We start from the raw sequence: 17,778 nt of genomic DNA on the forward strand, positions 1-17,778 counted from the left end.
GTGAGCCTGTAGAATTCATTACCACAAGAAGTAGTTGATGCTAAAATATATATTTGAATATATTCAAGAGGCGGCTGGACATAGCACTTGGGGAGAATGGGATCGAAGGCTAAAGGGAGAAAGCAGGATTAGGATATTGAGTTGGATGATGAGCCATGATCGTGATGAATGGCGGAGCAGGCTCAAAGGGCCAAAAGGCCTCCTCCTGCTCAAATAATTGTAGCATGTGGCAATGCCATTTAGACATAATTTAGGAGGACTGACTCTGCCAAGACTACAGCGCCCCCATACAAATCAGTGCTTCAGGTGGAAAAAATAGTGGGTGAAATTCAAGGATCATACAATAATTACAACACAATATTCTATAATATCTTACTGCTCGGTTAATTTGGAATTACCCTTCTGCTAATTTTAGCAACAAGAAATAGAAAGCAAAAGGAAGAAATGTGAGATTTAAAGATGCCAGTGTAGATACTTACTTTTAGCAGACTAATTCCATTTCCATTGCTTGGGGTGGTAAAATGGTCATCATCATCAAAATGAATGTCACCTAATTGCCAAGCATGAGCAAACTCATGCCCATTGCCATCAAATGTTCGAGTACAGCCCATGTGTCGACCTAGAGCAAAAATGACTATATTTAGCACAACATGCTAGTTCATGTAATAATTTATACAGCAATTGATTCACATAAAACAAGTTGTATTTTTGTATGGCAAAATATCAAACTTGCATCTTTGTTTATCAAGATCTCCATTTTATTGACACATTAAAAGCTAGCACAGGGCTAAATCGCTGGCTTTTAAAGCAGACCAACAGCACGGTTCAATTTCTGTACCAGCCTCCCCGAACAGGCACCGGAATGTGGCGACTAGGAGCTTTTCACAGTAACTTAATTTGACGCCTACTTGTGACGATAAGGGATTTTCATTTCATTTCATTACAATACTTTATGTTCTGCACTGACTTAAGTTCTGAATAGTCTGTATTTATGAAACATGACATGCATCTGTACATTACCTGTCCCAAAGCCAAGTTTGATGTCAACCATTGATGCAGGAGATTGGATATTCTCTTCAAACTCTAAAGGAATGACTTCACTCCACATCCTAAAAGCCATTCTCAGCACATGTTTTTGGTCTTCAATCGAGAGCTGGTTGCTATAACCTTCTCCCATTAGGCGCCACGTAAGCTTCGGTTTGGAAAAGGCCATTTTTGGTACCTTATTAAACAAGTCAGGGTTAGCAGACACTTGTCCTCGGGGAGCAAACAATAACTGCAAAAAGCGCTTCTTGCGACTATTGGAACTTACAGTTACATTGGTACCACCGTTGTTATCAGCTGTTCTGTTGAAATCAGATGTCTGGTTGGCAATATCACTGGTCCCATTATCCATTGAAGTACCTTCCGACAGAACTTTATCTGGGACCCCACATCGTGGCTTGTTCATAGCTCCTTTAGTGGCTGTGTCTAGTTCTCCTGTCACAGGTATGCCATTGGTTTTCTGGAACTGTTTTAAGGCTTCTATATAGATTATGCTTCTAGTGGGCACAGCCTGAGGTTGCCTTGGTTTGGAATCCGAGGATGCTTCTCTGATAAGTTGCAGCAAGTCTTTAGGAGCTCGATAATCATCTTCAATGTTCTCCACTTTCTGGTGCTGGATTTTCGCCCAGTTTATTTGTTCTGTCCATCCATATTTAGACAGGTATTGCTTTAAAAAAATAATTCCCCAAATTTAAGAAATATTAAATGCCGAAGTTTAACAGATAAACTTGCAGATAAAACACAAACAGAAAATGGTGGAAATACTCAAGACGGTCAGGCAACATTTTCAGATGGACGACCCTTTGTCAGAACTGGCTCATAAAATTCACAGAATACTGCTACATAACAGCATTCTTACACCATTTCCTTTTTTTAAAATAAAAATTTAGAGTGCCCAATTATTTTTTTTCCAATTAAGTGGCAGTTTTTAGCCTGGCCAATCCACTTACCCTGCAAATCTTTGGGCTGTAGGGGTGAGTCCCATGCAAACACGGGGAGAATGTGCAAACTCCAGTCGGATAGTGAACCAGGGCTGGGATCGAACCTGAATCCTCAGTGCCATGAGGCAGCAGTGCTAACCACTTACACCATTTCCTATAGGTGGATTGACTCAATTTAGGATTCTTCGTCACCTTTTGGAGGGAAAATGGATGGGGGCTTCATATGCCTGACCCAAAACTGTAGCCCTGTCCCCCATGTTGACAGGGATAGGAACGATCCCCAGATCTGTTTTCTCCAAGTGAGGAAACACTCCACCAGATGAGGAACAGATCAGCTGTGATCGAATAGCAGAACAGACTCGATGGGCCAAATGGCCTAATTCTGCTCCTATATCTTATGAACTTGTAATACATTTAAGTGCATGAAGAATGAAGGCATAATACAACTTTAACACGAGGCGTGCCTTCTTACCTCAGCTGCTGTCTGCTCAAGGATGGGACGTGCCCAACGCTCTGAGGACGAGGCGATGTCCGAGTGGTCGCGGTGGTGAAAGAGTTTCTCGCAATCCACCCAGATAAGGGCGGTGACATAGAACAGAGTGAGATGGAAAGCGAGCCGCATGCTGATGCCTTTCTGCACGGTCAGACCGGTGGGCCCAGAGCTTCGCTTTATATACCCAGCCTGTCTCAACCCACATTCAACAAACTTCAAATGATCTCTTCAAAGTGTGGCAATCCCGCACAACAGAGGATATCAACCCTCTGGAGTTCTGGCCTTATTTGTTAACAGACCAACGTGATATTTACAGGAATATAATTTCGTACAAAGGACACAGAGGCGCAGTGTTTGTGCACTTTTTGCTTTGACATGTTGAGATTTGTAACCAGGCTGAGATAAACAACACATATTTAAGTTATGTAAATTTTATACCGTTTGCACCTTGGTGGTTCTGATGTGTGAAACCTCGACTCGACTCCACGATTTTAAAAAATATTTTAAACGGCCTCTTTAAACAAAAGTAATTCCAATGGCCCCGTTCGACTTTCGCTGGCAATCGTGGATAAATAGAATTTGAAATAATTAAGTAGAGTTTTCACTTCGCTTTTCAGTGTGACAGCCAAAAACGAGGGGCTGGAAAATCGCTGACCGGAAGGAGTAGCATTTTTCAGTAAAGAGTTACTGGCAGCTGAATAAAGCGAGGGAATATTTCAGGATGTTGATAAAAGCAAACTGCAATTTCTGAGTGTTGACTGCTATTTAAAAGTTACATTATTCAGATGTCAGCCAAAGTGTGAATCAATCCACTCTTCACCTTCAGTCAAAATCGCTGACAAAATTGTAATTCTCTTTTGGGGCCAGCTGAGCTGTGGCACCAAGGCGACATACCAGGGGTTTCCAATCAAAATTCTACAGCCTTGAAAAATAAGAGAAAGGAAAGATTATGGGATTGGAATTGCCAATGAGGTACATCATTGCTGTAAGTAAAGAGCACGTAAAAGATGGAAAAGAGGTGTGAACAGGGAGACTTTATTATCTTAAATGTTTTAAATGTTTATTAGTAAAATATTCTGTTCTGGACGGCACGGTGGCGCAGTGGGTAGCACTGCTGCCTCACGGCGCCAAGGACCCGGGGTTCAATCTCGGCCCTGTGTCACTGTCCGTGTGGTGTTTGCACATTCTCCTCGTCTGCGTGGGTCTCACCTCACAACCCAAAGATGTGCAGATTAGGTGGATTGGCCACACTAAATAATAATAATAATCTTTTTAATAACAATCTTTATTGTCACAAGTAGGCTTACTTTAACACAACAATGAAGTTACTGTGAAAAGCCCCTAGTCGCCACATTCCAGCACCTGTTCGGTTACACAGAGGGAGAATTCAGAATGTCCAAATTACCTAATCACCTAACAGCATAAGTCTTTCGGCTTATGGGAGGAAACCGGAGACTCCGCACAGGCAGTGACCCAAGCTGGGAATCGAACCTGGGAGCCTGGCGCTGTGAGGACATAATGCTATTGCCCCTTAATTGGAAAAAATAATTTGGTACTCTAAATTTATTTATTGTGGCTTTGTGTTTGTAGCGATATTCTGCAGTGAGAAGATGTGGCGCAGTGCCTTTTCTTTGTTGGATTTATGGACTGTTGAGTACTTTGTTGTCATCTTTTTGTATGAATGTACTTTTTAAAAAATAAACATTTTATTAAATTATCAGATATAAACAGTAATGCACAAATAGGAAAATATATACACTTAATATGTATTACATAAACAGAAAACAAAACAAATCAAGAGCAAGAAGGTAATTAATGAGTGCAATGGAACAAGAGCTTCCAATACTTTAACCCCCCTACCCCCCTGATCTCAACCTCCCGTAACCCTCGAACATGTTCAGGTTTTAAAAGAAATAGATAAATGACCGCCAGCTCTGGTGAGGATCTCCTCACCAAGCCTCTAATAGTATACTTGATCTTTTCCAGAAGCAAGATTGCTATCATATCTTCCACCCATGCGAATGCCTTGGATGGCCAGGCAGATCTCCAGCTGAGTAATATTCGCCTCATGGCTATTATGGAAGCAAAAGCAAGAACATCCACCCACACTCCCGAGTAGAATGACGGGAGTCTGATACCCCAAATATTATCTGCAAAATCTTGGAAATTGTGTTGAAAAAGTAAACCCAGTATCCAGCAAGACCAAAACACATGCGCGCTATTAGCTGGTGTAAGTTAATAGCAGTCACACTCGATCTCCACGTCTCGAAATAATCCACTCATCCTTGCCTTTGCCCCAATGAGTCCAATGAAGCACTTTGAACTGAGCCAAACTTAGTCTGGCACAGGATAAAGTGGAATTCACCCGGTAGAGAGATTCCCCCCAAACCTCCTCAGTGGGCACAGAGGAGGATGTTCACCAGGGAGTTTATAAAGTTGGGGTTAACACAATTGGAGCAAGAATATTCACCAAAATAACCAGAGTGTTCTACAGTGAACCACAGACAATAATGTAACGCCCATTGGGGTCATCCATAATCCAGGAGGGAGTAAATTGTATTTTTTTGTGGATTAGTACTGTCGTCCCTCTAGCCCTACCATTAAAGTTGAGTGAAAGAGTTGTCCCACCCAATTTTTGCACAGCCTTGTCTGACATGAAGCAAGTTGGTGCCGGAGCGACCCGACTCTGCGAGCTCACTCACACAGATCCTTTCCTACATCTCCTATAACCGTACTAGTCTCTAAAAATTTAATTTTAACACTATCACTAACCTTTCTCTTTTATGTCCCCTTGTAGGTTTGAAGATACTGATTAGTACTACACTCCTGTATGCTTCATCCGATGCCTGTGACTATGTATTTGCATTGTGCATTTTATGTTTGCCCTGTATATTTTCTTTTCATGTATGGAATGATCTGTCTGAACTGTATGCAAAACAATACTTTCCACTGTACCTCGGTACTCGTGGCAATAAACAAATCCAATTCCTTCACTTGTAAGTGGGTCTCCTGTAAGAACACAACTCCCGGATCTAGACCCTTCAAATGTGCAAAGACCCTTGCCCGCTTCACTGGTCCATTCAAACCCCTCATATTCCAGGTTATAAGGCAGAAAGTGGCACCACTACCGCCTCTCGCACCAGGGGAAGCCATTACATCTGTTGGTCAAGCAAGAAATCCTGACCATTACATCTGTTGGTCAAGCAAGAAATCCTGTAAAGCCACAATGAAGAGATCCCACCAGGAGAGCAGTCCGGTCCACAGACCAGACAAATACAAGTTAGTGGACAGCGTCAAACATCCAACAATAACCTTCTCCCTCCCCCATCCACCCCAACCCAATGACCCCACCAAAAAAATCAAATTTGTGCAAAACCTGAACTCAACACTATAATCTAAGCTCCCCCTCACAGGATGTTTGTGAGTGGTAGCTGCAGTATACCCACTTTTGTGATTTCCCTTCACAAAACCCATCTCTGGCTATTGCTGAGAGCCTCTCCATCCGACCCTATTTTTAAAATTGAGAAAAATCATTAACAAGATTTTTAAAATGTCAGTTATAACAACCCAGTGACAACGGCAGCACAGTAAGAGAAATATATACAACACGAGCAGAAAAAAAACACTTCAACGGTAATAACTTTTTAATATAAACCACTCATAAAGAAAAATTACTTAACCTCTGAATATTCAGCCACTTGGACTCTTACACAAAAACAGAGACAGGTTTACACAGAGTTCAAACCAAGTTTCTTAACAAAAATGTTTGCATTATCCAGGGAGTCAAAGAAGTGATCCTTTCCTTCGATAGAAACTTAAATATAGGCCGGGTATAGTAGCCCAAACCGGATACCCTCCTTGAATAGAGCAGGTTTCGCCGCTTTGAATGCTGCCCTTTTTTTTTAGCCAACTCTGCGCTAAGATCGCAGTATAGCCGGATCAAGTGATCCTCCCATTTAAAATCCTGGTGTTCCCTGTCGCACCACAGAATCTTCTCCTATTCTTCCATCCCTCCTGGTAAACCCACGAGGCAGATGCTTTGTCTTTGAGACCTGTTTTCCAGGTCACTTATTTTATTTCTAAAATACATGTTCAATTCTAGGACAGAAGACAATTTTTTTTTTTGAGCACCCGTGATGTGCGTGCTGTGGTCGGAGGTCTCCTCCATATTTCTGACCGTGTCGCTCCATGCCTCCATAAGTTTGTTCATCCCTTCCAATCGACTTGATATTTGGATTAGGGACTCACCTACTAACCTTTTCACTTTTCTGACCAGATCCCGTTGATATTTTTCAGTTCAGCCACCACAATGCGGCTGATACCCTCAGCTGATGGCCCGCGGTCGCCTGGGGGGGGGGGGGACGGGGGGGACGCTTGCTGTTGCCATTTTGTCCCCCGCCAATTCCAGGGAAGCTTCCATACCCGAGGAACACACTCGGCTCCCCACTCGTTTACTGTCCTGTTCCCCCAGCAATCTTTTAACTTTTTATAGTTAGCGCTGCCGTTATCGTGCTACACGGGTCAAAGCATCTCCCGGTGGGGTCTCTCCTCTCCTCTCAGATCTGCCCCCTGAAGAGTTTACGAAGGTACTGTCGATCGTTTAATAAACAAAATATTCTAAAGTGGCATCTCATGGATACAGGTGCCATGTCTCAAACGATGATGCATCACATTTGAATCAAACTTTGAAGCCTGAAGTTTGCCTGAACTCTAGAAGCGTCAGCACCATAGAGGCAGCAGCCAACACCAAGCATTCAAGAGCTGAGATTCAGCACTGAGAATATTGTTATGGGCCAGGGTTAGAAAACACCACAGTATATTATGGAGTTCACCTGGCCTATAACTCTTTATTGATTTTGGTTATGTTTGTATTTGATAATAATTCTTGCTGTGTTTTTACAGATGTTAACTAAATTCATAGAATAGATCTTTTCTTTTATTAAAAGCGCCGAAGAACTCTGTTGAATAACACCTGAAAGGCAGGAATTCCCCCTTAACTGTTCCAATTCAATTTCAAGATCCCATAAATCAAAAACCCCTTTTTACCAAAATAGCAGGTAAGTATAATCATTGGATTTCTTCCTTGGAATAACTCTTTAAAATTGGAAATAGAGAGACAGGCCAAAATACTTCTCTGTCTGAGTCTACAGCAGCCAAATGTGAAAACGAAAGTAAAACCTCACAGAGCCACAGCCCAGCTCCATCCACACATTGACATCACTAAAGCCATGTGATAAGACAAAAACATTTCTTAAAGGGGCACTCTTGTTGCAATATCCTCGCAACTATAGGGTAAGTGTGTGGATCGGGGGAGGACACTTGAGCATAGTCTCCCTAATGTTCCCGGCAGAAGTTTGGGATTGGGGATCTAGGGGCGCCTGCTGTGGGTGGGTGAATGTGCAGAGCGAGGTTCTTCAGCACAACTGGCTCGGGGGAGGTTTGGGGACTTGAGGGTCCTGAGGTCTCTCTCCTCCTCCAATTCCTTACAGATATGGCGGTTCTGCAGATGCTGCCCTCGTGGTGCTGGTGCCAGCCAAAGTGGTTAGATGCCAGAGCAGGCAGTATCAGCATCAAGGAAGTGGCACCACTTGTGCAAGGGGCTGCCGCACACCCTGAAGACCTGGCCGCCCATCAAGCCGTGGAAGAACCCAGAGATGGACGCCAGCCATGGCCCAAGGTGTACAGGCGTCGTTAGTCTTTTGAGGAGATGATGGACAACATGCACCGCTGGAGACTCCAGAGACAGCATGGCACCTGTGCCATGAGCTCAGGGGACCTGGGCCCCGTGGAGGAGGAGGACGGCCACACCCTGTGGGCATAAAGGTCCCGCAGCCCTGAAATTATATGCAATCGGTTCATTCCAGGACTCGAGCGGGACTTGTGGGTATTTCCCAAACTACAGACCACAAGTGAATCAGTGAGGTCACAGATGTCCTGCCCTGGCAGCATATTCTTATCTGGTGGCATAGTGGTTAGCACTGCTGCCTCACAGCTCCAAGGACCCGGGTTCCATTCCGGCCTCGGGTGACAGTCTGTGTGGGTTTGCTCTGGTTTCCTCCCACAGTCCAATGATGTGCAAGTTAGGTGGACTGGCCTACTAAATTCCCACTTCCTGCCCAAAAGGTTATGTGGGGTTACTAGATTACAGGGATAGGATGGGAGCATGGGGCTAAGCAGGGTGCTCTTTCCAAGGGCCGGTGCAGACTCGATAGCCTGAAAGACCTACTTCTGCTTCACTGTAAGGATTCTATAGCAGCTAAGGGGAATGAGAATCTGTCACAGGAAAATGTTCAAGATTAAAGCAGGTAATATCTGAAACATGTGAAGCCTCTGTCATGTTAATCTTCACAGTGGGCCTGCCTGCACCCTCAACCCCTGTTGCCCTCTGCTCCCCCAACTCATAGAGGATAGACCAGGGTAGCCGGGGGGTGGGGAGGGGAGTTGTATGGGAGGATCTGGGAATGGACGGGGGGGGGGGGGGGGGGGGAGTAAGGGATTGGGGGAAGGAGGGACTGGGGGCATGGGAGGGATGGGGTTAATTCAATAAATTCCCCCATATCCTTCTAAATTGCAATAGTTACAGACCGGAGTCCTCAACCGCTCCTCATATGACAAGTTCTTCACTCCAGGGATCATTCTTGTGAACCTCCTCTGGACCCTTTCCATGGCCAGCACATCCTACCTTAGATATGGGGTCCAAAACTGCTCACAATACTCCAGATGGGTTCTGACCAGAGCCTTATACAGGCTCAGAAGTACATCCCTGCTCTTGTATTCTAGTCCTCTCGACATGAATGCTAACATTGAATTTGCCTTCCTAATCGCCAATTGAACCTAAGAAGTTCTTGAACTCGGACTCCTAAGTCCCATTGAGCTTCTAATTTCCTAACCCATTTCCCATTTAGAAAATATTCTGTGCCTCCATTCTTCTTACCAAAGTGTATAACCTCACATCTTTTCATAATGTATTCCATCTGCCATTTCTTTGCCCACTCTCCTAACTGCCCAAGTCCTTCTGCAGTCCCCTGCTTCCTCAATACTGTCTTTCTACAGACCTTTGTATCATCTGCAAATGTAGCAACAGTGCCCTCAATTTATTCTGCCAGATTGTTAATGTATATTGTGAAAGGTTGTGTTCCCAACTCTGACCCAAAGCACACAACTAGTCACCAGCTTCAATCCTGAAAATGATCCCTTTATCCCCACTCTCTGCCTTCTGCCAGTCAGCCAACCCTCTATCCATGCCAGTATCTTACCCTTAACAACATGGGCTTTAAATTATTTAACAGCCTCCTATATGGCACCTTGTCAAAGGCCTTCTGGAAATCTAAATAGATTAGATCCACTGGTTGTCCTTTGTCTAACTTCCTTGTTACCTCCTCAAAGAATTCTAACAGATTTATCTAGCATGACCTTCCCTTGTCTCCTTGACACTGCCCGCTGCCCTTGAAATGTGCCAGTCTCAGGAAGGAAGGGATTCAGAAAAACTGAAGACCACTGTTGTCTCCTTGGTGGCAGATCTCTGGTTGGCCTCTAACGCTTCCTTCTCCCTGATGATGGTTGGCACCCTAGCAGTGTTGGCCTTGGTGCCACGAATTATCAGCAACATCTCCTGCGCCTGCAGTCTTTGGGGCTCCTCCAATTGGCCTTGCAGTCACTGGAGTGTTGCTGACACCCCTTCCTGAATGTCACGACTGTCCTATCACCTGCATCAGCTCTGGGAGAACCAATGGTACTGGGCCAGACCGATTTCCAGCAGATTTCTATAAAACATTTGTGCCAGCACTGGACCCGTACTTGCGGGAGATGTTTGTAGACTCACCAGCAAGGGGAATCCTGCCACCAACGCAGGCCTCAATATCGCTGATGCCCAAAAAAGACAAAGACCTGACGGAGTATGGATCATACAGACCTATATCACTCCTTAACACTGATACAAAAATACTGGCGAAAGCCCGTGGATTAGAAAGAAGGTGCTACAAAGGAGGAAATATGTGGGAGGTAAAAGTAAATTACTACTGGAATCTGCTGCTGGAATCTGAAACAAAAACTGAAAATACTGGACAATCTCAGTATGTCTGACAGGATCTGTGGAGAGAGAAGAGAGCTAACATTTCCAGCCTTGATGACCCTTTGTTAAGCTAGAGAGAACTGGAAGCAGCAAATGCAATAGACCAGATTGAAGGAGGTGCACATGAAGTGTTGCCTCACGTGAAAAGAGTGTTCAGGCCTTGGATAGTGAGCAGGGAAGAGATACAGGGGCCCGTCTGGCCCGGCACCATTGGTTCTCCCAGAGCTGATGCAGATGAAACTGGAAACAGATTTATACTGTTGTTGGGAGGGGCGGGGTGGGGGGAGGGGCGGTGGGCCTGGATAGGGGGCCAGCGGTAGGTGGAGATTGACAAGGATGCCAGAAAGACAAAAAAAGGATGTAAATGGGATGGTTAAGGCTAAGAAAGGTGCTGATAAGTGGCACGTAAAGAGATTAGAATGTATTAATGGCAGAACAAAGGTGAGCAGTGTGTCAAAGGGCAACTAGGAACAGGGAACTGATGGCCCAGGTGGGGTGGGGGGAAGGGGCAATTGTTGAGGGAAAAACAGATCAATGGAAGAAATGAAAATAAATTGATAGAAATAAAAATGGGGTGAAGGTGAATGAGTTCATTGTCTGAAGTTGTTTGACGTCAATGTTAAGTCCGGAAGTCTGTAACATGCCTAATCGGAAGATGAGATGCTATTCCTCTAGTTTGCCCTGGCCTTCACTGGAACATTACAGCAGGCCAAGGACGGACATGTAGACATGAGAGCAGGATGGAGTTGAAATGGCAAGCGAGAGGAAGGTCCTGCTTGTAGACAGACCAACGGTATTCTGCAAAGCGGTCACCCAGTCTGCGTTTAGTCTCTCCAACATAGAGTAGACCCCACATGGAAGCACCAAATGCAGTAGACCAGATTGAAGGAGGTTCACATGAAGTGCTGCCTCACTTGAAAAGAGTGTTCAGGCCTTGGATAGTGAGCAGGGAAGAGATACAGTGGCAGGTGTTACACCTTCTGCGACTGCATGGGTAAGTGCCATGGAAGAAGGTGAGGTGTTGAGGACGATGGAGGAGTGGACCAGCGTATCCGCAGAGAAAGCGGAACTGCAAAATGTTGACATAGAGTGAGACGAAGATGTGTTTGGTGGTGGCATCATGTTGGCAGAACTGGTAGAGGTTGGTTCTTTGAATGTGGAGGCTTGTGGGGTGAAAAGTGAGGACAATGGGGACCCTATCCTGTTCTGGGAGGGAGGGGGAGGGGTGAAAGCAGAGTTGTGGGAGATGGGAACCACGATTAAGGAAGAATGAATACATGTCAGAGCACCCTTTTGGAAAGTGGCATCTTCGCAACAGATACGACAGAGGCGAAGAAACTGGGAGAATGGGATGGAGTCCTTACAGCATGTGGGTGTGAAGAGCTGCAGGTGAAGTAGCCGTGGGAGTCAGTGGGTTCGCAATGAATACTAGTGGACAGTCTATCCCCAGAAATTGACATAAAAAGGTCAAGGAAGAGAAGGGTCGGAGATGAACAATGTGAAGGTGATAGAGGGGTGGAAATTGGAAGCAAAATTAATAATTTTTTTACTGAAATGTGGGAGGTCTGGCTCTCCCGAAGCTCCAATTCTACCACTGGGCGGCCACTGCAGAAAAAGTATGTGGATGGGTCATGGAACTGGGAACGGAGTGGGTGAGCGTGGAGGAGAGTTCCTGTGCAGGGATATCCCCACCGAGCGACTAGGGGCTTTTCACAGTAACTTAATTGATTGTGACAATAAGCAATTTTCATTTCATTTCATTTCATCTTTCGGGACTTGTGGGAGGAAACTGGAGCATCCGGAGGAAACCCACGCAGACACGGGGAGGATGTGTAGACTCCACACAGACAGTGACCCATACAGGGAATCGATCCTTGGACCCTGGCGCTGTGAAGCCATAGTGGTAATGACTATGTTACCGTGCTGCCCACAAAGGGATAGGGGGAGGACTCTGGATTGAAGCAATGCACAGGACAAACTTCACCTCCACATGCACAGGGCTGAGCCTAGCACAACTAAAAGTGGTGCACAGGGCGCACCTTACCAGAACACCTGTCCAGAGGCTCGGCATCTGACTGGGACCCAGCTAAGTCCTTGGACACTGCAGACCTCCAACTGCTGTCACCTTTGGATGTTCCTGCATTCACTTGATATGCATCAGCAAGTGTATGGTGCTCATCAGATTGACACAGAGGTGTGTGGCTCTGTGCTGATGGAAGTTGTGGATGATAGCTATGATGCCTCAATGGTGATCTCTTAGAAGCTTTCCTCAGAGGTGGTCCCTTGTGTAGCGGGGGGGGGGTCGGGGACGGGGGACGGGGGGGACGGGAGGACGGACAACTCCGGATCAGATGGAGATCCTACAAGTCAATGGACATGTGATCGTTGAGAGGGAAGGATCACTTTGTCTGACACAAACTTCTCCCTTGAGACAGGTCATCCGAGTGAAGGGGCAGTGGATGTTCACCTCTCTGGTGCAGGCCAACCTCGCTGTCAGTGACTGCTGTCTCCTCGGACAAACATTCATGGCGGGTGAGGACTCAAATCTCTGGGACTCCACCCCGCCTATCTTGGCCCTTTCCCTTTTATTATGGGCCATCATCTCCTGCGGGGAAAAGCGAGGACACTGCGAGCCACACGTTTGATGGGTCAGGGGGTGACTATAGCAGGTGGCATGTGTGGGGATCGCACCTGGATTTGAAGGGGTTTTGCTGGTGAGTGCCTGAGAGTTCTGAGGAACAAGCACAAAGATCGGATGTAGGGACGGTGCTAGGTGTCAGCCAATGTTTGGGAATTTGAGGAGTTTGGGAATTTGAGGAGTGGAAGGCAGAATTGATGCCAGGAGAGAGGTGGTAACTTACCCTTTGCAGCTCATTGGAGGTCATTTGTCTTCTTCCTAAATTGGACGGCAGTCCTGCTTATCATGCTGCCTGCCTGCCTACACTGATAGCTGCTACCACTGACTCCCAGGTGGCATTGCTGACCCTGCTGCTGGTCCTCTAAACCCCTTGGAGGAAGAGGGCGTCCCGTCTCTCATCCACAATGTCGAGAAGCCTGGCCAGGTTGTCATCCCCAAAGCAAGGAGCAGGTTTCTATGTGGCTATGCTTGTGTGTTAACTGGAAGTGAATGGTGAGAGAGTGTTTAAAAGCAGCTCCCCTTGTTAGTGGCGAGCTGCTGAGGCACGCGTTGGGCAAATCAGACAGTGAGGGGGCCAGTAATGTCGAGAATCTCGTGGGGGCCCATTTTTGCCACCATGTGCCATTGAATACGAGCTGTGATCTCTCCAACATGGTCGTTGGGAAATGACCCCTCTACACGCCCTCCCTTCCACACTGCCCCCCCTTCCGAAATCCTTCAAATCCCAGCACCCTGTCTAAAAACACAAACACCACCCTGGCATCAATAAACAAGCCACAAAATACCCTGCCAAAAGCACCCGTAACTGGATTCTGAAATGTTTCTGTTGAATTGTACCCTCAAAATATATATAATACCATCTCTTATCACAGCATAGATTGAGTGTTGTGATATTTATAAATAAATGTTTATCCTTTTATTGATTTAAAGTTACAAGGAGGCCCGTTCGTGTCTGTTCTTTAACATCACATCTATCACAAAAATGTCTCTTTATTTTTCAAAAATAATTATTAAAAACCTTTCCACTGACTGGAAATCTGTTACTTTACAAAATGAGGCAGTAAACTGTTTTGAAAATGCAAGACCACCTTCCAAGACGGAAGTGAGAAAAATAAACAAGAACCCCCCTTCAAAAGGAAGTATGAAGAGAGAGACATTTCAAAAGAAACCTAGACATCAAATCCTAAACTTTAACTAAGGAAAAGATTAAAAATGCAATATGCTGATTTTTATCCAATAATAAATACAATGGAAACTGCTAACCAGCCAGATACACCAAACAGACACACAAACTTCTCCCTGTGGAGGATGAAATAATTCCATCTCCTGTTTGGTTTCTACTATCTTGAACTGTGCTAAACATTTCTGAGATAAAAGATCAACATATCATTACTTATTCTACAAAAATAGTTGCAAGATGTTAATCAAATTCCTTTTTGGGAATATATAGACATGTTTCTTTAAAAACAAGTTTTGCCAGGCCAGACATAGAGAGAATCATAGAATCCCTACAGTGCAGAAGGAGGACTTTCGGCCCATCAAGTCTGCACCGATATTTTGAATGAGCACTCCACCCATGTCCACCCCGCCCTATCCCATAACCCCGTAACTCAACCTGCACATCCGGGACACTAAGGGGCAATTTAGTATGGCCAATCCACCTAACCTGCACATCTTTGGACTTTGGGAGGAAACTGGAGCACCCAGAGGAAACCAACACAGACATGGGGAGAGTGTATGAACTCCACACAGACAGTGGCCCAAGGCCGGAATTGAGCCCTGGTCCCTCGCGCTGTGAGGCAGCAGTGCTAACCACTGAGCCACCGTTCTGTTAAGTTATCAAAGTCACCTGGAAAAGCTGCTGAAGCGAGCAGTAAGGAATTTTTCTCTTTCACTCTCTTAAGAAAAGCTCTGTCTCTACAGTACAAAATCCACCCCAAGACACAGTGATTGATTGTTCATAGGAAAGAGCCCATTGATTCCTCAGAGACAGAATTAAAAGTAAGCAATGTGTCTTCAGCAATATGCAGTCCCTGGACTTCAATTCAGCTTCAATATTTTAAAGGGAAGTAGCTAACATCAAACAGCCACAATATTCAACGATCTATGTCTCAAGGACAAGCAAAGGTTTTGATTATATGTTCTTGCATTTGGAGTGTAACTTTCCATACTTCTCACATCCATGTGTGTGTCTGTGTGTGTCATTACGTCTTTTATTATGTTTCCTTAGGTTTAGTAGCTAATAAACCTGCCCTTTCTTTGACTCGGGATAATCTGGTGTGATTGGCTGCTTATTAAAAAGTAAATACATTGGGATTAAAAAAAAGGCATCTACATTGAAAATAAATTTTAAAACCTTTCTTTTCACCAACCCAGGTGGCTGAATATAAGGAAGTTTGACCCTCCTCACCCAGTCGTCATGCAGCATTAAAAAAAGTTAAAACACTCGTCAAAATACATCTTGTTGCAGTCAACCAAGAGGTGAGGTAAGGTGGAAAAGTTGTCACACCCCCTCTCCCCATCTAAAACAAGTCCTGCCCAACTGGTTGACAGTAGAAAGATATTGGAGGAGGACGGTGTGGTCAACTGACTATGAGCAGAAAAGCCTGTGGCAAAGGCTGCAACAAAGGAATAGAGAGCAAGTAGGGAGAAATCATGGGCAAGTAGGAAAGTGATCATGGTCAGGGCCACAGGGAAGAGTGGTGTTTTCGTCATGTTTGTGATATGACTGGTTTCAGTCCTGCTCATGTGGAGCCCATCACAGTCACAGGAGTTGGCCCTTAAGCAGAGCTTTTAAACTGACAGACACAGCCAATCCGACTACAGCTCTGCCTTTTATGTTGTGTTCCCATGATCTTGGAAATTCGGCCAAAATGGTTTACAAGTAAAAAAGCTGCAAGTTAGGAGGCACACAATCCCCTTTCAAGATTAACTGGACTGGTGTTCCTTCTGTGAGCATATTGCCACCTGTCTCAACTCTGTTAAAACTGAAAATGGATGGGTTTGATACTGGTTTGTGCTGTGTTTGGATTTTTCAAATTTGAACTTCTCACACAACCCAGACCTACCTGTTGCCAGGAATTAAAATTACAACAGTGCGTTACAATTTTGTCTTCTAGTTTACTAAGTTTGGAAAATGACAATGGGCATTGGTTGCTAAATGCTACAAAGGCAACAATACAGAACATGCTGGTGCAATTCAGGTTTTCATCAGGGAGGGGGGGTTATGGTGTAATGGCCATGTGTTTGGGGGGTGACATTGCCCATGGATGGGAGGTATGGGGGACCCACAAACTCACTTAGAGATTGCGGCACATTTTGAAAATGGTGGCCTAACCTCTGAGTTCAGCTCCCCAGTGCTGAAAAAAATTTGAAGTGTGGGCTAAACCGAAGAGAAACTCTCCAGGGCCCAAAGAAGTGACTAAGTGCCATTTGATAGTGGTGGGGAACTCGCTTGCCCTGCAAAACCTGCCGCAAATGAACTTCTAAATGTTTCTGTTAAATTCCACCCCTAGAGATTTTAGGGATGTGGCAGTTTAAATCTAGCACCAAGTCAAAGTGATGGCATAGCTTAGAGCAGCAAGGATGTCAGTAGTAGTTATTAAAAGCATCCAATCACATTCAAGTATGCACACACATTAAAATTAAAACCCATAATTTTCACTTTTAAACTATGTTTTCAGATAACAAAATAAATGATTAGGATGGATTAAAATAGAAGTTAAAATAAAGATAACAAACCTTAAATATGTTTTAAACTTGGCATTTTTTACAAAGAACAAATTTAACATTCTACAAATATAAATGTCCTTTTTCAGGGCAAATACCCTCTTTCAGGGTATTTGGCAGTAATTATGGAGTTAGTACTCTTGTAAAAACATATCTCAATCAGCAAGGTGTAACTTTTTCAATTTTTTTACAGTAAGATTTACAGGATAAGGCTGGAAGTTTGTCAATTTGTAAAATTCCCCACGGATTACAGCCTGGGGATTCCTCAACCACTGAGTGGCGTAGAATCTGACAGCATCTTCTGGCTCTCTGCATTATTCTGTTCATGTGTGGACTCCTGAAGTTGCTGTCAGTTTCAGTTGAGTAACAACAGCAAAGCTTTTATTTTCCCCACTGCAAAATCCAGACCATTGTAAAGTATCCAAGGTGCACATCATGATTCCCTTATCGAACTGATGAACAAATAGTACTTGACAAACTGAATATTAGTACTGTTAGCCATGAGCTAAGTTCATTAAAATTAAGTGAAAGCAAGTGAATATTTCACTTGATTACATGATTTTTAATTTCTCACCATTATGACATAGTCATGGAATGTTTTAAACTGTTCTAGATGGTTCTACCATTGGCAAAGCAAATACAAAGAATGTAGACTACAAGCTGTGTTCTTCTTGGTCCTTTAAAATCCAAACTATATTTAAAAGAGAAATATTGCGCAGGGTTAATTAAAAAGTGACACAATGCAAATCAACTGCAGCAATACCAGACTCAAAAGTCAAATTAACTTTTGCAAACATAGCAGATGCTGCTCATTTACAAGACAATTACTGGTCATTCATTAACTTACAGGACAATGTAGAGA

General features: G+C 44.4%; 2 protein-coding genes across 7 annotated transcripts in view; both read right to left on the reverse strand.

Moving 5' to 3' along the window:
* Positions 1 to 17,607, reverse strand: part of mmp21 (matrix metallopeptidase 21) — a 34,184-nt gene extending 16,577 nt beyond the window's left edge. The window contains exons 1-4 of one of the 6 annotated variants that reach the window (XM_038773748.1): positions 17,491 to 17,607; positions 3,299 to 3,400; positions 1,021 to 1,711; positions 480 to 619 (exon numbers count right to left, since the gene is read on the reverse strand). In XM_038773748.1, coding sequence (XP_038629676.1) covers positions 480 to 619; positions 1,021 to 1,450 — 570 coding nt within the window. In that variant the 5' untranslated portion in view covers positions 1,451 to 1,711; positions 3,299 to 3,400; positions 17,491 to 17,607. The other 5 variants (XM_038773745.1, XM_038773747.1, XM_038773743.1 and 2 more) reach the window with 5 other exon arrangements.
* Positions 16,937 to 17,778, reverse strand: part of uros (uroporphyrinogen III synthase) — a 62,325-nt gene continuing 61,483 nt past the window's right edge. Inside the window, exon 11 of the mRNA XM_038773753.1 lies at positions 16,937 to 17,607. The gene's annotated coding sequence lies outside the window, so the exon portion shown is untranslated. The remainder of the gene's footprint in view (positions 17,608 to 17,778) is intronic.

The sequence above is a fragment of the Scyliorhinus canicula genome, chromosome 16, assembly GCF_902713615.1.
Source record: "Scyliorhinus canicula chromosome 16, sScyCan1.1, whole genome shotgun sequence".
NCBI classification, from domain to species: Eukaryota; Metazoa; Chordata; class Chondrichthyes; order Carcharhiniformes; family Scyliorhinidae; genus Scyliorhinus; species Scyliorhinus canicula.